The following is a 27069-nucleotide window of genomic DNA, read 5'->3' as shown; positions in this document are numbered from 1 at the left end:
TTCATTCATTCCTTATTATTCCACCTGATAATGGTAAAATATAAACTTCACAAGACTGTCTACCTTTTATCATCATGTTGGTTTTAGGTCGAATTTTTTTTATAGCAGTCAGAGCTCTGTTTTTAGATAGAAAACTTGTAATCTCCTACATACATATAGATTGCAGAGAGAACATGCTCACTGCCTGAGGTGTTATTTTCCTTTTTTCAATCTTATATCCAAAGAGGTTTTTTGGATTCCTATTGTAAATATGTTTCCATTTTGAATACATCAATGCTGGATATGCTGTTCCAAAGCAGCATCTATCCTCCCCAGCTTCTTTAACCCCTTTGTATTATATGACCGCTATGACAAGCTGAGCCTTCTCCTTACTTGGCAGATGCTGGCTGTTTATTATAGTTGATGACTCTGATCTCATGCATATAACCTCTCTTATCATCACAGGGCTCTGATTGATTTATATGACAGCCTGGGGCCTGTGAAGGCTCCCAGGTCTGCCCTAATAAACTGTCTGTTAAGCCCTGTATCAAGGCAAAATTAAAAAGAAATGAAGAGGATTCCTACAGACTGCAATTATATACTATTGCAGTCTATGTTCTAAGTGACCAAAGATTGCAGGTTTAACCCCCCTAGGGGGACTAAAAATTATATTAAAATAAATGTTTTTAAAAACACAAAAATATAAAAAATTCTAATGACCCTCCCCTTTCCCAAGTTACATTAAAAAAAATACTTGGTTTGGTCACACCTGAAAATATCCAAACTATTTAATTATAAAAGTTTGAATTTTGTCTGGTAAATGCCATAATGCGAAAAAATATCCAAAATTGCCTATTCCCCATTTTTGTTCACTTTGTTTCCCCCAAAAATGTAATAAAAAATAATCAAAAAGTCTTATTATCCCAACATGGTATAATGCAAAAGTTCAACTTGCCCTACAAAAACAAGTCTTCACAGAGCTCTGTATATGAATATATGACATATTTTATGGCAATTATGGGTGTCAAAATATGATGATACAAATCATTTTTCAGCTTTTTTAAAAAAAAATAATACAGTGGGGCAAAAAAGTATTTAGTCAGCCACCAATTGTGCAAGTTCTCCCACTTAAAAAGATGAGAGAGGCCTGTAATTTTAATCATAGGTATACCTCAACTATGAGAAACATAATGAGAAAAAAAAAAATCCAGAGAATCACATTGTCTAAATTTTTAAAGAATGTATTTGCAAATTATGGTGGAAAATAAGTATTTGGTCAATAACAAAAGTTAATCTCAATACTTTGTTATATATCCTTTGTTGGCAATAACAGAGGTCAAACGCTTTCTGTAAGTCTTCACAAGGTTTTCACACACTGTTGCTGGTATTTTGGCCCATTCCTCCATGCAGATCTCCTCTAGAGCAGTGATGTTTTGGGGCTGTTGCTGGGCAACACAGACTTTTAACTCCCTCCAAAGGATTTCTATGGGGTTGAGATCTAGGCCACTCCAGGACCTTGAAATGCTTCTTATGAAGCCACTCCTTCGTTGCCCGGGCGGTGTGTTTGGGATAATTGTCATGCTGAAAGACCCAGCCTCGTTTCATCTTCAATACCCTTGCTGATGGAAGGAGGTTTTCACTCAAAATCTCACGATACATGGCCCCATTCATTCTTTCCTTTACACGGATCAGTCATCCTGGTCCTTTTGCAGAAAAACAGCCCCAAAGCATGATGTTTCCACCCCCATGCTTCACAGTAGGCATGGTGTTCTTTGGATGCAACTCAGCATTCTTTCTCCTCCAAACACGACGAGTTGAGTTTTTACCAAAAACTTCTACTTTGGTTTCATCTGACCATATGACATTCTCCCAATCCTCTTCTGGATCTTCCAAATGCTCTCTAGCAAACTTCAGATGGGCCAAGGCATGTACTGGCTTAAGCAGGGGGACATGTCTAGCACTGCGTGATTTGAGTCCCTGGCGGTGTAGTGTGTTACTGATGGTAGCCTTTGTTACTTTGGTCCCAGCTCTCTGCAGGTCATTCACTAGGTCCCCCCGTGCGGTTCTGGGATTTTTGCTCACCGTTCTTGTGATCATTTTGACCCCACGGGGTGAGATGTTGCGTGGAGCCCCAGATCGAGGGAGATTATCAGTGGTCTTGTATGTCTTCCATTTTCTAATAATTGCTCCCACAGTGGATTTCTTCACACCAAGCTGCTTGCCTATTGCAGATTCAGTCTTCCCAGCCTGGTGAAGATCTACAATTTTGTTTCTTGTGTCCTTCGACAGCTCTTTGTTCTTGGCCATAGTGGAGTTTGGAGTCTGACTGTTTGAGGTTGTGGACAGTTGTCTTTTATACTGATAACAAGTTCAAACAGGTGCCATTAATACAGGTAATGAGTGGAGGACAGAGGAGCCTCTTAAAGAAGAAGTTACAGGTCTGTGAGAGCCAGAAATCTTGTTTGTTTGTAGGTGACCAAATACTTATTTTACCAAGGATTTTACCAATTAATTCATAAAAAATCCTACAATGTGACTTCCTGTATTCTTTCCCCCCATTCTGTCTCTCATAGTTGAAGTGTACCAATGATGAAAATGTGCAGGCCTCTCTCATCTTTTTTAATTGGGAGAACTTGCACAATTGATGGCTGACTAAATACTTTTTTGCCCCACTGTAATTAGTACATACATTTTAAAAAAGCATCATATGGCTTTGTGAGTAGAAAAGTAAAAAAGTTATGGGTTAGAGGGCAGGAGAGAAGAAAAAAATATAAATGAAAAAAAAGAAAATTTTCAGCATCCTTAAAGAGCCTCTGTCAGTATGATCATTGCTATTAAACCATGCATACTGCCTGGTAGGGTTGATCATGCTGATTAAAACCATACCTTTCTTTAGTCTGCTTGTTAAACAGCTGCTTTTGTAACAGGCCTGTGCTCTGCACACACCCCTCTCCCCTTGATTGACAGGGCTAGACATCAACAGGCTGAAGGCAAACCTGTGTCCTAAAACTATGTTCTAGCATATACATTTCGTATACACTACTTACTATAGACTTACCCTATTGAGAAGAGTGGATTTCTATGTTTAGAAAGATAATACATATTACTGGTTTATTCATAGGCACAATATGTGATTATAAAAAAACAGTAATATGTCTTAGCTTTCTAAGTAAAGAAAAGCCACATGTAATGTGGCAAGGCTATAGGCTGGTGGTAAATTGTTAACTTTGTAAGTAAAGACCCTAGGTTCAAGTCTCAAGAGAAACGTTTACATTTTTTTCTTCAGTAATTTTTGTTTCTCTCTCATTGAACCCATGATAAAAGGTTGTAGTCTTATCATATTGAGAATATAATTTTTCTATACTTAGAAAGCTAAAATATATTACTGGTTTATCCACAGACACAGTATATGATTATAAAGAAACCAGTATTATGTATTAGCTTTCTAAGCATAAAAAGCCACTAGTCGTAATGTGATAAGGCTATAGCCTTTTATTATGGGTTAAATGAGGGAGAAAAAAAAATATCTTCCAAGATTCAAAGCAGGGATCTCTACATGTAAGGCTGACCACCTACCTCCAGACTATAGCCTTATTTACAAGACCCTTATAGAACACCTGTCAGCAGGATAAGCCCTATTAAACCATACATACTGCCTGATGGGGATGATCCTGCTGACTAAAATAATACGTGTTGTGAAAATTGGTTGTGGCATTCGAAGAAAAAATACTTTTATTGTTTATGCAAACAGAGGCTTCAGTGCACCGAGGGACATGGCCAGCTGAGGAGCCCGATCACCGAAGTCCACAATTGCATAAAGAATAAAATAATTTTTACTTGGAAACACCACAACCAATTTTCAGAAGACAGGTTTTATTTTAATCAACAGAGTCAACCTTACCAGGCAATTTTCCTAGTTTAATACGGTTGAGCCTGATGACAGGTACTCTTTACGCAATCATGATACGTGAAGAATGGCTGACAGTAATAACAACTGCACCTATATAAAATGTAACTTTTCTTTCTCATAGGATGGTACAATCGCCTGTATATTAACTTCACACTGAGACGTCACATCTTTTTCTTCCTCCTACAAACTTACTTCCCCTCAACTCTAATGGTCATGCTTTCCTGGGTCTCTTTCTGGATAGATCGCAGAGCAGTCCCTGCCCGAGTCTCTTTGGGTAAGACATCATGGGAACAATCGTCTCTGGGTCATGTTACTTAAAAACAAACTTACCTGCAAATCCTATAAGACACCCATCAAATCTATCATGAATAAAATAACTGAATACTGTTCAAGTGTTGGGTAGCTCATTGATCAGTCTATGCAGTTATATTAGATATATTAGGACATTGATTTAATAGCATTTCTATAATATAATGTTATTGGAATTGCCTCCAGTAAGTATAGGAACATTTCATTAATATATATGACTGAAATAAGGCATTTCAGAATGGCCTGTAATCTAAAGGTCTTTGAGAATAAATATTTAGCTATTCAGCTTCATAATAGATTTTTAAAGTGTCAAATTTACAATCTGTACAACTAAATGTCACACAAATGGATTAGTCTGGATACTACAGATCTAAGATTTCCTCACAAACAACATTTATCTCCGTTCTCTTCATTTTTATGGGGCGAAGTCTACTTTTACACTTGCGGCAAAGCAATCTGGCAAGCTGTTCCAACAGAGAACAGCCTGCCGGAGTTCTCCGGATCCAGCCTGACAAAAACCGTTGCGTGCAGCAATTTTTGTCCAGCCAAATCTCAGCATTTATGCAGGGGAGAGGACAGATTTCCCACAGATCCCATTATAGTCTATGGCAGGGATCAGCAACCTCTGGCACTCCAGTTGTTTTGAAACTGCAACTCCCAGAATCCTCCTTTCACTTCTTTGGGTGTTAGGAGTAAAAGTACATGATAGGAGTTGTAGTTTCACAGCAGCTGGAGTGCTGAAGGTTGCTGATCCCTGGTTTATGGGTCCGTAGTGCATGCAAGACTATCTGGCTGTGCTATGCTGGATCCAGAGAACTTGAAGTTCTAGAGAACTTCACCGACTGTCCAGTAGAAATGAATGGAGTGATGGTCAAGCTGGCAAATTACTGCATCATTCACATGGTGACTCGGGGACCTCTGATTGCTGGAGTTCCAGTGATTGGACCACAGGTTATCACATTGACAGCGTGGGAAAACCCTTTAATTTTACAAGAAATTTACACAAATGGGCTTCCAGAGACAATGCCACACTTACACTTAAAACTGTGGTGGATCATTGTTTGAAGCAAATCTAGACCAAGGTGGAGCTCCTTTGTAGCTGTTTGTATATTATTGGTGAGATTGCAAAATGGTGCAAGGTCTCTGAGGTCAACGTATTTTTGTTATACTGAGACAATTCACAGGTAATTCATATGTAAATTAAGAAATATTACCCTATTTGGTTTTATGTAGGTATAACCACAGTGCTCACCATGTCCACCATCATTACTGGAGTAAACGCTTCTATGCCTCGAGTGTCATACATAAAAGCCGTGGACATTTACTTGTGGGTCAGTTTTGTGTTTGTATTTCTATCGGTGCTGGAATATGCAGCTGTGAATTACCTGACCACAGTGCAAGAACGGAAGGAAAGGAAACTAAGAGAAAAGGTAGGTAAATTAATATTCTTTTTGTACATATACAGCTGTGGTCTTACTTCATCCAGGGCAAAAATTCAGTTTGCTACCCTAGGCCTAAATAAACTGGCCAAAACAGAGTAGCTTGTTGTACCAAAGAACAACTGTATGGAACAGAGGAAACATTTTTTTTTTACTTTTTGATCTACTGAACACAATGTTATGTACATCTCATATCTATCTATCTATCTATCTATCTATCTATCTATCTATCTATCTATCTATCTATCTATCTTAGAGGGAAGTAGCACAACTCTAAGGGCTCTTTCACACTTGCGTTCTTTTCTTCCGGCATAGAGTTCCGTCGTCGGGGCTCTACGCCGGAAGAATCCTGATCAGTTTTATCCTAATGCATTCTGAATGGAGAGAAATCCGTTCAGGATGCATCAGGATGTCTTCAGTTCTGGACCGGAATGTTTTTTGGCCGGAGAAAATACCGCAGCATGCTGTGCTTTTTGATCCGGCCAAAAATCCTGAACACTTGCCGCAAGGCCGGATCCGGAATTAATGCCCATTGAAAGGCATTAATCCGGATCCGGCCTTAAGCTAAATGTCGTTTCGGCGCATTGCCGGATCCGACGTATAGCTTTTTCTGAATGGTTACCATGGCTGCCAAGACGCTAAAGTCCTGGCAGCCATGGTAAAGTGTAGTGGGGAGCGGTGGAGCAGTATACTTACCGTCCGTGCGGCTCCCCGGGCGCTCCAGAGTGACGTCAGGGCGCCCCACGCGCATGGCTGACGTGATCGCATGGACACGTCATCCATGCGCATGGGGCGCTCTGACGTCATTCTGGAGCGCCCCGGGAGCCGCACGGACTGTAAGTATACTGCTCCCCCGCTCCCCACTACTACTATGGCAACCAGGACTTTAATAGCGTCCTGGCTGCCATAGTAACACTGAACGCATTTTGAAGACGGATCCGTCTTCAAATGCTTTCAGTTCACTTGCGTTTTTCCGGATCCGGCGTGTAATTCCGGCAAATGGAGTACACGCCGGATCCGGACAACGCAAGTGTGAAAGAGCCCTAAGTTGGGTGGGTGCTTTCGTTCCAGGACCCAATGCCAATGTCCTGCTAATAATTCTCAAAAACATGAGGCTTGACAAAGGCCCCATTGAGCAGGGTTGAAACGTTGCATTGGAGAATAAAATAAACTTTATATTTTTTTTTCACCAAGGAATTTGGAGTGCTGCCTCATTTTTGAAGTATGTATCTCATTATGTTCTTCTTGGGGGTCATTTATCAAACTGGTGTAAGGTACAACTGAGTTGGTTCCCCATAGCAACCAATCAAATTTCACCTTTCATTTTGGACAGCTGCTTTGGAAAATGAAAGGAAGAATCGGATTGGTTGCTAGGGACATCTAAGTCAGTTCTACTTTACACCAGTTTGATAAATGACCCCTCATATCTATCTATCTATCTTTCTATCTATCTATCTATCTATCTATCTATCTATCTATCTATCTATCTATATATCTATCTATTATCTATCTATCTATCTATCTATCTATCTATCTATCTATCTAATATCAATATACTTTATGTAATATGGAAACAAGCTGAAAGTATAGACGCCATATAAAATATATATTAGTGTGACCCTGAAATAATGTAACAATTGTTATTCTGTACGTTTCTTGTTTTGTAATTATCAATGTCATATATATATTTTTTGCAGTACATTAGCAGCTTATGCTTTAAGCAATAGACTATTTGAACTAAAGTGCATTGACCTATGTGAAGGATTTTCTAGCTAATAAACTCACAATAAGGCTGTAATTAGCCAGGATGCTCCTATTTTGAGGACATGCTGTTCATAGTTGCTCATATTTTTATGGGTATATATGGCTCATAGTTTTGTTTTAATTGTCTTTGCTATAATCATCATTTGTAATGCAAATCTGCAAAATTGTACTTTCATAACAAGCAAACAAAGGGAAAACTGAGGAACATAGATCACCAGAGTACAGGCCCCAGGCTACTATCTATCTATCTATCTATCTATCTATCTATCTATCTATCTATCTAACGAAAAACAAACTCCACGGCACTTCCAAAAATGTGTACGTTTATTCACCAAACAATGGGACCTTTCTCAAGCAGTGACAACAATGTAATGGTGCTCAATACAGATATAAATACATGCCCACATGATAATTGATCATTAAGAATAATTAACGAATAAAGGTAAATAATGTGTACAAAATAAAAGTGCAATTCATGATCCAAACATCATACTGTCATAAATAAAAAATGTCCCCAATTCATATGTAATAAATCAAATCCAAAGTGTATATATAATAATCCACCATTAAATATATCATAATTAGGGAATTAAAACCACATGACATGCCCGATCACGTAATGTCACAATCACACGTGCCATCTGGAACGCAAGTTGGAGCGCAAGCAGAAGGAGAATCACTCCAGAATCCATGCGCACAGAGAGTCACGTGACGTAACAACATCAGATAATCGGGCTGAGGCTGAAAAGCAAATTGAAGCGCAAAAAAGCGCTTATCCATGAGATAATATTGCGCATAACAATGCAATCGTATTCTTCAAAGGATAGTAATGCATCCACTAGGCTACTATTTCAATGTGTGACATAATCGAGTATAGATGTATAAATATAATTATTAAATAACAAGTCCATGCAGTGCAAACCATCTATAAGTATGTATTAAGAAAAAGGAACAAAACTAAAACTAACGGATGGAAAGCGAAACATGATCAACAATATTACGGAGAGTGGTGCACCGCAAGCCACAGCCAAACCCCATAATGTAGCGGACACCAATGTTGGATCATGAATTGTACTTTTTTTATGTTATTTTCTACACATTATTTATCTTTATTCGTTAATTATTCTTAATGATCAAATGATCAATTATCATGTGGGCATGTATTTATTTCTGTATTGAGCACCATTACATTGTTGTCACTGCTTGAGAAAGGTCCCATTGAGAGGACCGAAATGTTGCTGTTGTTTGGTTAATAAGTGTACACATTTTTGGAAGTGCCTTTAATTTTATCATTTGAATTTGTCATGCACCATTTTCATCTTTCCTCTCATGAACAAGTGGAGAAAGACATAAAAACGCGAAAAAGAAGAAAAACACTTTATTTAATTGTATACTTAATTGCATATTACTTTAAATAGCTCATTTTCAAAGCAGAGTGGTAATTAACAGATTTATCACAATTGTAACGTTTGTTTTCCAGTTTCCTTGTACATGTGGAATGTCGCACACAAAAACAATGATGTTGGATGGAATTTATGGTGACCCCGACTCCAACAGTCTGGCTGGATACACCAAAAGTCAAATTGTAGCAGAAGACGTAGAGAAGCAAGTTGTACACCTGGCCATAAGTCCAAACTCTAGTGCCTCTCGGAAGAAAGGAAAGGGTCATGTTGGTTTGCGTTTAATGCAAAATACTCATGCAATTGATACCTATTCCCGAATGATTTTTCCAGCATCATTTATATTTTTTAACTTGATATACTGGTCTGTGTTTTGCTAGAGTCCTATATTAAGGCCTCTGAGTGTCCTCTAGATTTTTCACAATGTGAATAATGGAAATGTACTGTATGGATTGGCTTTTCATTTGCCTTTGCCACAGGTTGTGTTTGCAATACCTCCATAAACAGGCACTATAACAATGTACTAAATGGTAGAGTACAAAGCCAAGATATGGGGTTAATTACAAGAGTACATATATAGTCATTGTATTACTTTGCATAAATGTATACAGTTGGAACTGACCATACCCAGTTGTGCTCATAAGTTTACATACCTTTGCAGAATTTATGATTTCTTAACCATTGTTCAGAGAATATGAATGGTAACACAAAAAATGTTCTTTCATTCATGGTTAGTTGATGGCTGAAGCCATTTATTGTCAAACAACTGTGTTTACTCTTTTTAAATCATAATCACAAGATAAACTACCCAAATGACCCTGTTTAAAAGTTTACATACCCCAGTTCTTAATACCCTGTGTTGCCCCCTTTAACATCAACGACAGCTTGAACTCTTTTTTGGTAGTTGTTTATGTAACTCTTTATTTTCTCAGATGGTAAAGATGCCCATTCTTCCTGGCAAAAAGCCTTCAATTCCCCTAAATTCTTGGGCTATCTTGCATGAACTGCACGTTTGAGGTCTCCCCAGAGTGGTTCAATGATATTGAGGTCTGGAGACTGAGATGGCCCCTCCAGAACCTTCACTTTATTTAGCTGTAGCCAAAGACAGGTCGACCTGGCCTTGTGTTTTGGATCATTGTCATGTCCAAGTACGTCCCATGTGCAGCTTCGGGGATGATGAGTGCAAATTTTCCTCCAGTATTTGTTAATACATTACTCTATTCATATTGCCATCAATTCTTACCAAATTTCCTGTGCTCACACATCCACAAAACATCAGCAATCCACCACCATGTTTCACAGTAGGAATGGTGTACCTTTCATCATAGGCCTTGTTGACTCCTCTCCAAATTTAGCGTTTATGGTTGTGTCCAAACAGTTAAATTTTAGTCTCATCACTCCAAATGACTTTGAGCCAGAAGGTTTGAGGCTTGTCTCTGTGCTGTTTGGCATATTGTAAGCGGGATACTTTGTGGCGTTTGCGTAGTAATGACTTTCTTCTGGCAACTCGACCATGCAGCTCATCTTTCTTCAAGTGCCTCCTTATTGTGCATCTTGAAACAGCCACACCTCATTCTTTCAGAGAGTCCTGTTTTTCACCTGAAGTTATTTGTGGGTTTTTCCTTGCATCGCGAACAATTTTTCTGTCAGTTGTGGCTGAAAGTTTAGTTGGTCTACCTGACCATGGTTTGGTTTCAACAGAACCCCTACTTTTCCACTTCTTAATTAGAGTTTGAACACTGCTGATTGGCAATGTTCAAGTCCTTTGATATTTTCTTATATCCCTTTCCTGTTTTATAGAGTTCAACTACCTTTTCCCACAGATCCTTTGACAATTCTTTTGCTTTCCCCATGACTTAGAATCCAAACAACATCAATGCAGCACTGGATGAAAGATGCAAGGGTCTGTCAGGAGTCAAGAAAGTCATTGATCTTTCATACACACCCACTATTTATAAGCAAACAGATCACAGGTGAAGATGTTACCTTTAATAGCCATTGTAACCATTTTGTGTCAAGTTGTGTGCATGTTATCAGGCCAAATCACCAGGATATGAAAACTTTTGATCAGGGTCATTTGGGTAGTTTGTGTTGTGATTATGATTTAAAAAGAGTAAACACAGTTGTTTGACAATAAATGGTTTCAGCCAACCACTAACCATGAGTAAAAGAAAAGTTTTTGTATTATCATTCATATTCTCTGAACAATGGTCAAGAAATCATAAATTCTGCAAGGATATGTAAACCTATGAGCATAACTGTACATGAACAAAACTGTACTGTATTGGAACATAACAGCACTGTGGGGTAATACAGGGGCCAGCAACCTTCAGCATTCCAGCTGCGAAACTACATCTCCCAGCAACTTGGCTGTTCTTATAACTCCCAAGGAAGTGAAATGAGGATTCTGGGAGTTGTAGTTTCAGGAAAGCTGGACTGCCAGAGGTTGCTGATATCTAAGGTAATATATAGAAATTATCCAAAATGCACGTTTAGAGTGTACCTACAGTTTCATGAATGTTTTAAAGAAATATGTAGCATGTATGAACTTGAACAAATTTTCAATTTTTTAATACGGTATTAGAACATCATTCCTTTAGTACTGCATGCCAACTTTCCCATTTCCCCACACAGTAACTTGTCAAAATACTGACAGCTTCTTTCACTAGGACCTAAATATACTGTATACAGATTCGACACATTAGTGAATAGAGAGACCTCACAACTGGTCTTTTGCACATATACACATATGCACAGATACTCAGGACATGCTCTCTTCTATATTAATCACTGTGAACTCAACCCACTGAAAGCCTCAAGATTTCTACAGCAAGACAGAATCAATACAGGCTGTATTTTGGACTGGGCTCAATGTCCTTATTGTCGTCTGTGGGGTGATTTTTAAAGAAATTTTAGGATCAAAAGAATTTTCCATTATAGTATTTTGTGTAAAATATTTACATGTGTTCAATTGTTACTGGCATGTACCTGATAGGCCCAATTTAGCATTTATCACTGTCCTAAATGCAATTAGAAATAAAACTCTAATAATTTCTCTAACACTGCATCCTACACAGTAGTAAGGAAGTAGTCCAGGAACTAGTGTAAACTTTACTACAGTGATTCATTTTGCGGATTCTGCTTCACTACACTTATTATTACACTTAGAACTGATTCAGTTGTACTCTATTAGGTTAAATGGCTTTTCCTGCTGCTATTCTCCGCTCTTTCAGAAAACATTTTATAGAGGAAAACTATTTGGATTGCTGGTTGTAGACAATGCTGAGAACTAGAGTGTAAATTTACACATTTTGTAACACTGGTGAATATAAAGTAAATCATCTATGTCATTTATGAGCATTAAATGCATAATTCTTCCATTAAAAAAATATTTTAATTGATTGTAGATGTTTTATTTTAACAAAATGGATCCAAAATTCTTTACAGATTTAGTCCATAGTATACATTTGAAGAGGCTACATTTTTCTGTTACAGAGTTCCAAATTCTCTGCATAGCCATTTAGTTGTATGAAATAAGTTTTGCTGCCTGCAACCTCCACTAGGGGGAGCTTACTATATACAGCCCCCATTGAACATAAATGTGTATGCAGTAAATTCCCCCAGCAAGTGTATTGCAAGCATTTTATAATGTAAAGGGGTTGTCTTATGAAGAGAACCCATTTTGACTGGAAACCAGTGCGATAATATATTATTCAGAATATTTATATGCTTCAAATCTATAATTGCTTGGTAGCCATTCACTCCACTTCTGTCTTGGCTCATAATGGGTAGTCCTGAAATAGGTCTCCCCCTCTATGACATCCATATGCCCTAATAGGGCCTATGGGTAGGGTTTGTTTTCATGAGATAACACCTGTAAGATGGGTTTCCAGTAGTAACATTTTAATGACCTATCCCCAGGATAGGTCGTCAATATCAGATCAGTGGGGTCCAACTCCCAATTATCTGTTTTGAAGAGATTGTGGCACTGCGGCCAGTGACGCAATGTTCATTGGTCACATAACCTATGTGCAGCTCAGTCTCATTCAATTGAATGGGCTTGGGCTCCAATACAAGCACAGCCACTATACAATGGATGTAGCCGTGCTTAATATGCTGTGAGGAGGCCACTGCACTCATCCCAGTGCAGCAGCACTTTCAAACAGCTGACTGTGGGGGGAGCCAGGAGTCAGACCCCCACCAATCTGATACTCATGACCTATCTTAAGGATAGGTCATAAATATCGCACTCCCGGAAAGCTCATTTAACTCAGTTGCTCTGATAAGAGTAGCAGAGGATTTGTTGCTCAACCCCTATGAAGACATTATTCAGCAGAGAATAAGGATGTAAAAATAACATGGTGTTAAAAGTTGGCATTTTGCTGAATTGTTTATTTCTACGTATGAAATTAGACCTTTGTTGCAAGTATTTAATATAAAGAGCTAGATTCTTTGCCAGGAAAGGTAAGAAAAGAAAGCGCTGTAGATTCTTTTTCAATCATGTACACACAGTCTACTTCATAGAGCAAGTATGAAAAGAAGTAACTCCTAGAAATCTTTTTTTATTTATGGATATGTAAAATGTTGTGTATATATGTATATAAAGTGTATATTATTTTTTATGTTTCATTGGTCACAGAGTGCTTGCAGTACAAAGACTTATTATACATTGCTTAATGACTAAAGCTGGATTTACAGTATATGTACTAATAAAGTTTATTGGAGTCATTTTTGTGTCTTCTCTCTTGTGTAATGCATAGTGATAGTGTGCAATATATTAGATGTGTGTTGTTATTTTAATTTATCAATAATCAGAAGGATACAAGAAGTTTGTATGTCAGATGTCACGTACAGTATAAACGACATAAAAAAATCTCTCCTTCAGTGAGGAGCCTAAAGCTGGCCATACACTTGAGATAATTGTTAAAACATCCTGCATGATATGATAATGAATGTTGCGGATGTACATGGCTACATTTATACAGTCACAGAAAAGAATGCACTGTAATAATAGATGCAAGCATAACATATGGACTAAGCCCTCACTCTATTGATAAATTCTGAGACACTTGGTCAATACATTTTGATCAAAACACATCAAAGCCCACCTACCAAGCGACAAGGTGGTCTCAGGTCAGGCGGGTCCTATGCTAAACCTGCCTATGCCGTTCTGCATTTATGTTCAGGAGTGCAGACGCCGCACATATGGTGTGTTGCTCCTAGTTACATCCATGTGCAGCGGCAACTGGTGGGAGGAGGAGCAAGCACACCTATATGTACCACCTTAATCAAGGTCGCCTATTAGATAGGTGGGGCAAAAGTTATGCTTGCATCTATTATAATAGTGCATTATTTCTGTGACTGAGATAATTGTTAGCCAAACGCTCATTCATGTTTTGATATCTTTTTTTTATAGTACTGAAATGCATAGTTTGCTACATTCTTCAGAACTACAAGAAAAATATGTGTATGTTAACCGCCTCACGTCCGCCCATAGACTATAAACGTCCTATGGGTGGACGTCTATTTCTGACAGCACGTTTTAAAACGTCCTGTCAGAAATAGCAGCTGCACGCTAATCGTGCAGCTGCTGATCTGGTTGCCCGCTGTCACTGACAGCAGGGCAACCCTAAGACAAGGCAGGGACAGTTCCCAGGTGTCCCTGCCTTCACGATCGCTGCAGACACAGCGCTCACCGAGCGCTGTGTCTGCAGAGAAGGAAGCGCTGTGCGCTTCCTGTTCCGGCCCGGCGGTCATGTGACCGCCGTGACCGGAGAGTGCAGGGGCTGTGTGAGGTCTCTCAGAGACCTCGATCAGCCCTGCTCTGAGGCTGTACAGCGCTGGATTGCTGCTGTACAGCCTCTATAGGGGTGCATTTGTCCTGTAACTGGGGCTACTATGTCAGCCCCAGTTACAGGAGAAATCAACAGTGAAAAAAAAAAGAAAAAGTGAAGTAAATGTCCCCCAGAGGTCTTGTATGACCTTATGGGGGACGAAAAGTGTAAAAAAAATAAAAATAAAAGGTTGAAAATAAAAAAATAAAAAAAAGTTTCACATGTAAAAAAAAAAAAAAGTCCCCAAGTAAGGAATGAAAAAAAAGTTAAAAATAGAAAAAATAAAAAAAAGTATACATATTAGGTATCGCCGCGTCCGTAAAAACCAGCTCTATAAAAATATCACATGACCTAACCCCTCGGGTGAACACCGTAAAAAAAATAAAAATAAAATAAAACTGTGTCAAAACAAGCAATTTTTGTCACCTTGCATCACAAAAGGTGCAACACCAAGTGATCAAAAACGCGTATGTCCCACAAAATAGTACCAATAAAACCGTCACCTCATCCCGCAAAAAATGAGCCCCTACATAAGAAAATCTCTCAAAAAATAAAAAAACTATAGCTCTTAGAACATGGAGACACTAAAACATCATTTTTTTGGTTACAAAAATGCTATTATTGTGTTAAAGTGAAACAAATAAAAAAAAAGTATACATATTAGGTATTGCCGCATCCGTAAAAACCAGCTCTATAAAAATATCACATGACCTAACCCCTCGGGTGAACACCGTAAAAAAATAATAATAATAAACTGTGTCAAAACAAGCAATTTTTGTCACCTTGCATCACAAAAGGTGCAACACCAAGTGATCAAAAACGCGTATGTCCCACAAAATAGTACCAATAAAACCGTCACCTCATCCCGCAAAAAATGAGCCCCTACATAAGAAAATCTCTCAAAAAATAAAAAAACTATAGCTCTCAGAACATGGACACATTAAAACATAATTTTTTGGTTTCAAAAATTCTATTATTGTGTAAAACTTTAATAAATGAGAAAAAGTATACATATTAGGTATCGCCACGTCCGTAACAATCTGCTCTATAAAAATGTCCCTTGACTGAACCCCTCAGGTGAACGCTGTAAAAATAAATAAATAGAAACTGTGCTAAAACAACCAATTTTTTGGTCACCTTGCCAAATAAAGTGTTATAATGAATGATCAAAAAATCATATGTACCCAAAAATAGTACTAATAAAACTGGCACCTTATCCCCTAGTTTCCAAAATGGGGTCACTTCTTGGGAGTTTCTACTGTAAGGGTGCATCAGGGGGCTTCAAATGGGACATGGCATCTAAAAACCATGTGGAGTTCCTTTTCTTCTGCGCCCTGCCGTGTGCCCATACAGCAGTTTATGACCACATGTGGGGTGTTTCTGTAAACCGCAGAATCTGGGTAATAAATATTGAGTTTTTTTGTTTGGCTGTTAACCATCGATGTGCTAAAGAAAAAAATTGATTTAAATGGAAAATCTGCCAAAAAAGTGAAATTTAAAAATTTGATCTCCATTTTCCTTTAATTCTTGTGGAACGCCTAAAGGGTTAACAAAGTTTGTAAAATCGGTTTTGAATACCTTGAGGGGTGTAGTTTCTACAATGGGGTCATTTATGGGGGTATCCACTATGTAGGCCCCACAAAGTGACTTCAGACCTGAACTGGTCCTTATAAAGTGGATTTTGGCAATTTTCTTAAAAATTTGAAGAATTCCTTCTAAACTTCTAAGCCTTCTAACGTCCTAAAAAAATAAAATGACATTTCCAAAATGATGCCAACATAAAGTAGACATATGGGGAATGTTAAATAATAAATATTTTATGAGGTATCACTTTCTGTTTTAAAAGCAGAGAAATTGAAATTTAGAAAATTGCGAATTTTTCAAATTTTTGGGTAAATTTGGGATTTTTTCATAAATAAAGGTGAAATATTTTGACTCAAATTTATGACTATCATGAAGTACAATGTGTCACGAGAAAACAATCTCTGAATGACTTGGATAAATAAAGGCGTTCCAAAGTTATTACCACATAAAGTGAAATATGTCAGTTTTGCAAAATTTGGCCTGGTCAGGAAGGGGGCAAAGGGCCCAGATGGGAAGTGGTTAAAATAGTTGTTTGGTTTAGAAAACACATTTTCAAATACTGTACACAATAATTAACTTTATAGTTAAAGGGACTGTCCTGGCGGTAAGGTGACCAGGCTTACTGAAACAGCCGAGCAGGCTTGGTCCTCTTCTATCTCCATATGTCCCATTATAGTGAATTGGAGCAGTGCAAACAGAGAACCTTAGCTACATATTGCATATCTTTCTCAGGAGGACATTACATGAACAGCTGAAGTAAAGAGAGGTCAGACAGGACAGACTGTGATAATGTAGCCAACTGCAAACAAGTGCTGCTGCTCATCATTCACATGCACAACTCCTCTGTGTACTTCAGCTGTCTCCTCAAGAACTCCATTCCTGTGTACTTCAGCTGTCTCCTCAAGAACTCCATTCCTACAGAGATTCAGCTGAAGATTTATCAGCTGTCTTCAGGATCATAATCCCTGACAAGCAGAGCAGAGAGGCATTTATTTAGCTCAGTGTTCTGAAGTAACTTGGCCTCCTGTGTGATTAGGACAGGTTTTGTGTGGACTAACAGGACAGCGGCCATTTTATTTCCCCTGATGATTGCTTTCTAGACTAAATGAGCAATTATAACTAATGAAAGGTATTTGTGAATATATTTGTAATAAAGTAATATTTAAGCATTTTCAGTATTTTTATTTTATTAATTCCTGAAGAAACCCTTTAAGTAGAAAATTCAAGGGAATCTGTCAGCAGTGCTACCAGATTCTAACAGCTCCAGTACATGCCAACAAGTCCTGATACTCATGATCTTCTGGCTTTGTCTGTCCCCTGCCACTGATTTCCAACTAAAGTAGCAGTAGGGGGCGGAGAAAGCCAGAAGCTCATGAATATGGGGTCACATCATTATCCACTGGAGCTGTTAAATACATGATTTTAACAAAATGGCTGGGACAATTAAAGAAATTGTCCCAGCATTGTGTTAAGTGGATCTGCCACTTGTATAGGTTGCCCTTAGACTTAGCACACCTTAAAACTGGTGACAGATTCCACCAGATCCACAGTTATTTCTCGGGGCCTCTTTGGCTAAGGTTCTCTACATGAACTCTGCAAATCAAGGTAATCTATATCTATAAACTGTATATAGAAATGAAAATTTGTATGTTTGTTCTTCATTGGCTCCTACACGTACATGCCTTGATGGATCTGAAAAAAACTTGAAACATATACTCACCGGGATGCAATTTAAGATATTGGGGGTAGGGGCTGTCACGTGCATCCAACAGGGTTCTGAAAGGTTCTAAGAAAGTAATGTGTTTTTTGTTGCAGCATGCATTAATATACACTAATGTGTAACTGCTGTGGCACTGCTTCTCACTCTGCAGCTCATCACCACCAATCATAGCAGCTTTCATTTTTCTACATCGCTTCTCACAAGACTGTATAACAAGGGTGCACAACCTTTTTTGGTCTAAGGCTGCATTGTCCCATTGCTCTACTTCAAGGGGCTGCAAAAAAAAAAGATGATCGCCTCTTGTTTGCATCAGCCTATTACACAGGTGATTGAGAAGTGAATGGGGAGGAATGATCACTAGCACAGTTGTTTCTCCCTCATTCAGTTCTATTGATTATTGGCAGCACATCCCAGATTACACAGGGAGATGTAATGACAGCAATTGTACATACTTTATTCTGATGAAAGACGCAAATCAGCCAACAAACGAGTGATTGCTTATTTATCGGCTGACTGGTGGCACATTTATACAGGACAGTTATCAGGAATGATAATTTCTATGAACACTTGTTCCAATTAATTGGCCAAAAAATGGCGTAGTGTAATAGTAGCTTAAAGGGAACCTGTCATGTGGATATTTGATTATAATCGAACTAATTATATACAATCATTAACTATTAAAAAGTACTTTAGATGTATTCACTTACTGGTGTGACAGATGGTTACCTCATAATATACACACAAAGATGCCGCATGCCGCATGCTAATGAGCTGATTTGAGTCCAGCGTGATGTCATTGAGTCCAGCGTATATTTAATTCAGAGCTATAGCCACTCCCCTGCCTACCTGCTGCTGGTTCATATGGAAACAAACTGTCATTCAGCAGCAGGTAGGTGGGGAGAGTCAGGAGCTCATAAATATTCATGACTCATCATTATCAGCTGGAGCTTTTCAACACAAGATGTTGTCAGATTGACTGAGTCAATTAAAGAAAGTGACCCAGCATTTTGCTAAGAGAATCAGTCACTTATTTATGTTGCCCTTAGTTAGGACACCATAAAACTGGTGACAGGTTCCCTTTAAGTGGCGATATTTCCTTCCCTGCTGTCCTGCTTCCTATTCATAAGGGTCCATTAACACGTCCGCAAAATGGGTCTGCATCCGTTCCGCAATTTTGCGGAACAGGTGCGGACCCATTCATTTTCAATGGGGCCAGAATGTGCTGTCCGCATCCGCATTTGCGGATCCGCACTTCCGTTCCGCAAAAAAAATAGAACATGTCCTATTAAAGGCATTTTCTATAAGAGTGCCGGCGATGTGCGGTCCGCAAAATGCGGAATGCACATTGCTAGTGTCTGTGTTTTGTGGATCCGCAAAACACATACAAATGTGTAAGTGGATCCTTAATGAGCGCTTTTCTTCACTACTGAGGACAGTGCTCATTGGTTATTACCATCTCCTGTCCCCCAGTTATAGTTTAGATCTGTGTGACCAGCGCCCTGCAATAATCAGTAAGACCTTTCCCTTAACAGCAGAGAAAGTGCTCATTGGTTAACCCTTTAATAACAACGCCTGAAAAGGCCTTAACAACCAGGCACTTTTTCGTGATTTACCGCATGTGGTTTAATGGTTGAAACTTTTTTGGTGAACTACCAAAATAATTTTTGGCATCATGACACATAGGGCTTTTTAATATATATTTTTTTTTAACATTTTGTCTTCTTCAGTTTTATTTGGGGAAAACTGGAAAATATTTCTAAAAAGTCATACACCAAAAACTTGCTAAATGTGTCTGGAGTACTGGCAATATTATTTATAAAAATATTTTATATTATATATAGTAATCTCATATAGTTAATCAAAAATATATAAACAATACATGAAACAATTGCAAATATATGTATGCAGTCCTGGTGGATCCTTCACTGTTACGGCTCCTGCAATCTCTTTCTCTTATATATATAAAAATGAGTTTCTGTCTGTCTGTCTGGACGTTTTTTATGCACGACAAAACAAATGGACCGATCTTCACCAAATTTGGCAGACAGGTATATCTGGTGTCCAGGAAGGTTTTAGACCTGGTCCCAGCTCTCTAGGACTTGCCATTCCTGAGATATTCCCCCAAAATGACCTGCATTAGCCAATAGAAGCCTGCAAGTCTTTCACTCATATCTCAACTGCCATACACACGGTCACATGTCTCTTATCAGCCAAAAGAAGGTCCTATTCCAGGTTGCCATAACAACTGATCACAGGTTTTAGCAGTTTGCAGGTCCTTAAATATTCAGTCATATGACGTATGACTGCACAACTACACTGCTACATTCATGGGGGGCAGGGGCCACTATTAAACAGACGGGCGCTGTGGAGTTCACTGTTAAAGGGGCGGGCACTGTGGAGGTCACTGTTACAGGGGCAGGCACTGCGACGGTCACAGTTAAACAGGCGGGCACTGTGGACGTCACTGTTAAAGAGGCGGTCACTATTAAAGTGATGGGCAAGCTGGAGGTCACTGTTAAAGGGGCAAGCACTGTGGAGGTCACTGTTAAAGGGGCAGGCAGTGGGGAGGTCACTGTGTAAGTCACTGTTAAAGGGGCGGGTACTGTGGGGGTCACTGTTAAAGGGGCGGCCACTATGAAGGTCACTGTTAAAGGGGTGGTCAATGTTAAAGGGGCGGGCACTGTAGATGTCACTGTTAAAGGGGCGGGCACTGTGGAAGTCATTTTTAAAGGGGCGGGCACTGTGAAGGTCACTGTTAAAGGGGAAGCCACTATGAAGGTCACTGTTAAAGGGGTGGTCAATGTTAAAGGCATGGGCACTGTGGAGGTCACTGTTAAAGGGGCGGGCACTGTGGAAGTCATTGTCATAGGGGCAGGCATTGTAGAGGTCACTGTTAAAGGGGTGGGCACTGTGGAGGTTACTGTTAAAGGGGCGAACACTGTGGAGGTCACTGTTAAAGAGGCAGGCACTGTGCTGGTCACTGTTAAAGATGCAGTCATTGTTAAAGGGTTGGGCACTGTGGAGGTCACTGTAAAAGGGGCGGGCACTGTGGAGGTCAATGTTAAAGGGGCGGCCACTGTGGAGGTCACTGTTATGGGGGATACTGTTGATATCTTTTTACAACACACAGAAACATGAAATGAAATAGATGAAATATACCCGTGCAAAGCCGGGTCCTTCTGTTAGTCTCTTATATACTGTATATAAAAATGAATTTCTGTTTGTCTGTCTGTTCTTTATTCACAGCCAAATGACTGGTCCGATCTGCACCAAATTTGGCACATAGATACATCAGATGCCTGGGCAGGTTTTCGTAAAGGTTGCCTAGGACGCACCGTTCTCGAGATATTTCCAAAAATGTATTAGCCAATAGGAGCTTGCAGCTTCACTAATGTCCTAACTGCCATACACATGGTCACATGACCCTTATTAACCAATAGAAGCTTGCAGGTCCTTCAGTCTTGACATACACACAGTTTTCCATGACAACTCAGCCATTTTTCGTCATTGTTATAGGTTATAGGTTGTTAAGAGGACGGGAAGTAGTTGAGCTCACTGTTAAAGGGTCGGGGTGCTGTAAATTCACATTTTAAGGAGGTGGGCTACTGTGGGGGGGGGGGTCACTGTTAAGGGGGTAGGCTTCTGTGTAGGTCAATGTTAATGGGTGATCTCTGTGGAGCGGTCATTGTTAAGGAGGTGGGCTGCTGTGGAGGTCACTGTTAAGAAGACGGGGTTCTGTGAAGGTCACAATTTAAGGGGGCGGAGTACTGTGGAGGGTCACTATTAAGGGGTTGGGCCACTGTGGAGGTCACATTTTAAAAATACGGGGCACTGTGGTGGGGGGTCACTGTTAAGGGGGCGCAATGCTGTCAAGATCACTGTTAAGGTGGTGGTCTGCTGTGGAGGTTAAAGTTAAAGGGACGAGCACCTATTAAGGTGGCAGAGCGCTGTGGAGGGTCACTGCTAAGCGAGTGGGTCACTGTTAAGGGAGCAGGCTGCTGTGGAGGTCAATGTTAAGGCGACGGAGCGCTGTGGAGGGTCACTGCTAAAGGGGTGGGTCACTGTTAAGGGAGGAGGCTGCTGAGGAGGTCACTGTAAAAGGGGTTGTCCGAGTTATGATCTGATGGGCGGCAATATATTACTGAGCTAAGCAAGTATTAGGTAAAAAAAATTATATTTCCTCATTTCCCTGGTTCTCTTCTGGCCCTTTGTTTACCTGCAATAACAACAATCTCTGCCCCTCCCCCTGCTCTGCAAAGGGAGTGAATACAAGAGCTGCCCTGAGTTACATGTCTGCCTGCTGGGAGACTCAGCAGCATGTTGTATGTGTAGGACTACTAGTCCCAGATGTACAACGACTCTGCTGATACACACAGGATCTTCCCTCTACCTGTTCTTGTGCAGAACTCCTCTAGTCTGTCAGCTCCTGTGCCCAGCATTTGTCTCCTCACTGCGTGCATCTACTCAATAAAGCCTTCAGCCCTGGGTCTGTTCAGCTGAAGGGGTTAATCTTTCCTGAAGTATCCAGTGGGAGGGAGACACATGGCAGAGAGCAGCAGCAGACGACAGAGCAGGGGGGCGTGGCCAGCCCAGTGACATTTCGTGTACAGACACATATCTGATCTCTCAGGCTTCATGCACGAAACATCATCAGAGCAGGGAGAGAAGCTGACATCACAGGTCATGTAATCCTCAGTGAAATCTGAGAAACCAGCCACTGGAGATAAAGTAAATTGTAAAATCCTTTCATTTGACTAGTTAGAAACATACAAGGAACAAAAAAAATAACTCGGACAACCCCTTTAAGGTGGCAGAGGACTGTGGCGGGTCACTGCTAAGGGGGTGGGTCACTGTTAAGGGAGCAGGCTGCTGTGGAGGTCAATGTTAAGGGGTCAGCCGCTGAGGAGGTCACTCTTAAGGGAGTGGGGCCCTGTGGAGGTTAGTGTTAAGGGGGCAGGGCGATGTGGAGGTCACAGTTTAAGTGGGAAGGATGCTGTGGGGTGGTCACTTTTAAGGGGGTGGGCTGCTGTGGAGGTTAATGTTAAGGGGGCAGAGCCCTGTGGAGGTCACTGTTAAGGGACCAAGCTGCTGTGAAGGTCAAAGTTAAGGGGGTGAGCTGCTGTAAAGCTCAATATTGAGGGCCAGGGTGCTGTGGAGAGTCAGTGCTAAGGGGACAGGCCACTGTGAGGCTGTTATAGGGGGCTGTTTTTAACCAGCTCCCGACCGCCTAACGCAGGGATGCGTCCTGCGGGCGGCCGGGTTATTCCTCCTTGACGCATCGGCGCGTCATCTCGCGAGACGCGAGATTTCCTGTGAACGCGCGCACACAGGAGCGGCGTTCACAGGATCGCAAGGTAAACAAGTTGATCTACAGCCTGCCAGCGGCGATCATTCGCTGGCAGGCTGTAGATGCGATTTTTTTAACCCCAGAAAGGTATATCAGACGCTGTTTTGTTAACAGCGTCTGATATACCTGCTACCTGGTCCTCTGGTGGTCCCTTTTGCTTGGATCGACCACCAGAGGACACAGGCAGCTCTGTAAGTAGCACCAAGCCCCACACTACACTACACCCCCCCTGTCACTTATTAACCCCTGATCACCCCATATAGACTCCCTGATCACCCCCCTGTCATTGATCACCCCCCTGTAAGGCTCCATTCAGACGTCCGTATGTGTTTTGCGGATCCGCGGATCCGCAAAACACGGACACCGGCAATGTGCTTTCCGCATTTTGCGGATCCGCACATTGCCATAACTATATAGAAAATGCCTTTTCTTGTCCGCAATTGCAAGAATAGGACATGTTCTATATTTTTGCGGAATGGAAGTGCAGACCCGGAAGTGCAGATCCGCAATTCCGTATCCGAGCGGGACAAAGTCTGTCCTTAGAAATAAATGGATTAGCAATTCCGTTCCGCAAAATGCGGAACAGAATTGCGGACGTGTGAATGGGGTCTAAGGGTCCCTTATCACCGCCAGTTAGTTAGCCACTTATTAGGTAGTTAGCGCCCAGCGCACCGCAGTCACTGATTAGTCGCTGATTAGCGTCATCGCTGTTGCTAATCAGCACTAGTACTATATAGTATCTGTAAGTGATCAAGACTGATCGCAATCAGATCTATATTAGTACATTAGGCTCACCTTAGGCTCTACAAAAACGCAGTGTTCGCCCGATCAGGCCTGATCTTGTTCGCACACTTGCGTTCAGTCCGCCCCACCGCACCGCAGTCACTGATTAGTCGCTGATTAGCGTCATCGCTGTCGCTAATCAGCACTAGTACTATATAGTATCTGTAAGTGATCAAGACTGATCGCAATCAGATCTATATCAGTACATTAGGGTCACCTTAGGCTCTACAAAAACTCAGTGTTCGCCCGATCAGGCCTGATCTTGTTCGCACACTTGTGTTCAGTCCGCCCCACCGCAGTGACAGAAATGTTTTTTTTTCTGATCACTGCAAAAACACTGTAAAATCGCTGCGGCGCTATAAAAATCACTTTTCAGCTTTTTGGATCTTTATTAGCGATTGCAGCTTTTTTTTTTTTGCACATTTTTGGGCAGAGATTTTTTCATCCACATCGATCGATGCGAATGAAGAAATCTGTGCCGTTCATTTTTTCTTTCAGCCCAGAGGCTGAACGAAAAAAAAAAATAATCTCATTACCTGTATGCTCAATATAAGGCCTCATGCACACGACCGTGCCGTTTTTTGCGGTCAGCAAACCGTGGTTGCGCAAAAAACGGAAGGCGCCCGGGTTGACTTCCGCAATTTGCGGAACGGAACGGGCGCCGGCAATATAAATGCCTATTCTTGTCCTTAAAGCGCGGACAAGAATAGGACATGTTATATTTTTTTAGCGGGGCCGCGGAACGGAGCCACGGATGCGGACAGCACACGGAGTGCTGTCCGCATCTTTTGCGGCCCCATTGAAATTAATGGGTTCGCATCCGAGCCGCCAAAACGGCGGCTCGGATGCGGACCCAAACAACGGTTGTGTGCATGAGGCCTAAGGAGAATAGCAGAAACTCCTAATGCTGGCCATACATGTAATGATTGCGGAGACCCTCAAATGCCAGGGCAGTACAAACACCCCACAAATGACCCCATTTTGGAAAGAAGACACCCCAAGGTATTCGCTGAGGGGCATATTGAGTCCATGAAAGATTGAACTTTTTGTCACAAGTTAGCGGAAAGGGAGACTTTGTGAGAAAAAACAAAAGAAAATCAATTTTCGCTAACTTGTGCCAAAAAAAAAATCTTCTATGAACTCGCCATGCCCCTCACGGAATACCTTGGGGTGTCTTCTTTCCAAAATGGGGTCACATGTGGGGTATTTATACTGCCCTGGCATTTTAAGGGCCCTAAAGCGTGAGAAGAAGTCTGGAATCCAAATGCCTAAAAATGCCCTCCTAAAAGGTACTCGTTGGACTTTCGGCCCCTTTGCGCATCTTGGCTGCAAAAAAGTGTCACACATGTGGTATCGCTGTACTCAGGAGAAGTAGGGCAATGTGTTTTGGCGTGTCTTTTTACATATACCCATGCTGGGTGAGAGAAATATCTCTGTAAATTGACAACTTTGTATAAAAAATGCGAAAAGTTGTCATTTACAGAGATATTTCTCTCACCCAGCATGGGTATATGTAAAAATACACCCCAAAACACATTGCCCTACTTCTTCTGAGTACTGAGATACCACATGAGTGACACTTTTTTTGCAGCCTAGGTGCGCAAAGGGGTCCAAATTCCAATGAGTACCTTTACGATTTCACAGGGCATTTTTTACGCATTTGGATTCCAAACTACTTCTCACGCTTTAGGTCCCCTAAAATGCCAGGGCAGTATAAATACCCCACAAGTGACCCCATTTTGGAAAGAAGACACCCCAAGGTATTTCGTGAGGGGCATGGTGAGTTCATGTAAAATTTTATTTTTTGTCACAAGTTAGTGGAATATGAGACTGAGTAAGAAAAAACAAAAAAAAAAAAACATTTTCCGCTAACTTGTGACAAAAAATAAAAACTTCCATGAACTCACTATGCCCATTAGCGAATACCTTAGGGTGTCTAATTTCCGAAATGGGGTAATTTGTGGGGTGTTTCTACTGTCTGGGCATTGTAGAACCTCAGGAAACATGACAGGTGCTCAGAAAGTCAAAGTGCGTAAATACATTTTTTTGCACCATAGTTTGTAAACGCTATAACTTTTACCCAAACCAATAAATATACACTTATTGCATTTTTTTTTTAAATCAAAGACATGTAGAACAATAAATTTAGAGAAAAAATTATATAGAAATGTAGTTTTATTTGAAAATTTTTAAAACAGAAAGTGAAAAATGACATTTTTTTGCAAAAATTTCTGTCAATTTTGATTAATATCAAAAAAAGTAAAAATGTCAGCAGCAATGAAATACCACCAAATGAAAGCTCTATTAGTGAGAAGAAAAGGAAGTAAAATTCATTTGGGTGGTAAGTTGTATGACCGAGCAATAAACGGTGAAAGTAGTGTAGTGCAGAAGTGTAAAAAGTGGTCTGGTCATTAAGGGGGTTTAAGCTAGGGGAGCTGAGGTGGTTAAGGGCGGGGCCTGTGAAGGTCACAATTAACAGGGTGGGGCACTGTGGAGGTCACTGTTAAAGAGGTGGGCTGCTGTGGAGGTCAAAGTTAAGGGGGTGGGCTGCTGTGGAGGTCACTAAAGGGGGAGGAGTACTGTAGAGGTCACTGTTATGGGGAACACTGTGGATATCTTTTAACCTCACTCACTCACAAACATTAAATTAATTAGTTTAAATATACCAGTGCGAAGCCGGGTCATCCTGCTTGTATAATATGAAATTAAATTTTTTTAAAACTAAAGGGGTTGTCCGGGTTCAAAGCTGAACCTGGGCATACCCAGAATTTCAGCCAGGCAGCCCCCCTTTTATGAGCATTGGAGCATTTCATGCTTCGATGCTGTCCTTTGCCCTGCTCTGAATCGCACAGGGCAAAGGCATATTTTGAAGATCTGGTGATGTACCGGGCTCTCCATAAGGACTGCTAGGCGGAGGCTTCTGCCCAGCAGTGAGACCAGTAACGTAACCGGCTCCGATGTGTGGGCTTTACCGCTGCCCTAGCCTGTAAAACAATTCAG

At 40.6% G+C, this 27069-nt stretch overlaps 1 protein-coding gene across 1 annotated transcript in view; it reads left to right on the top strand.

Moving 5' to 3' along the window:
• Positions 1 to 9181, top strand: part of LOC120998184 (gamma-aminobutyric acid receptor subunit rho-2-like) — a 125291-nt gene extending 116110 nt beyond the window's left edge. The window contains exons 7-9 of the mRNA XM_040428756.1: positions 4011 to 4163; positions 5432 to 5628; positions 8882 to 9181. Of these exons, the coding sequence (XP_040284690.1) occupies positions 4011 to 4163; positions 5432 to 5628; positions 8882 to 9181 (650 nt within the window). The remainder of the gene's footprint in view (positions 1 to 4010; positions 4164 to 5431; positions 5629 to 8881) is intronic.
• Positions 9182 to 27069: the final 17888 nt, after the last annotated feature.

The sequence above is a fragment of the Bufo bufo genome, chromosome 4 (assembly GCF_905171765.1).
Source record: "Bufo bufo chromosome 4, aBufBuf1.1, whole genome shotgun sequence".
NCBI classification, from domain to species: domain Eukaryota; kingdom Metazoa; phylum Chordata; class Amphibia; order Anura; family Bufonidae; genus Bufo; species Bufo bufo.
Note: the sequence above shows the minus strand (reverse complement) of the source record. Positions and strands in the feature narration are given on the sequence as shown.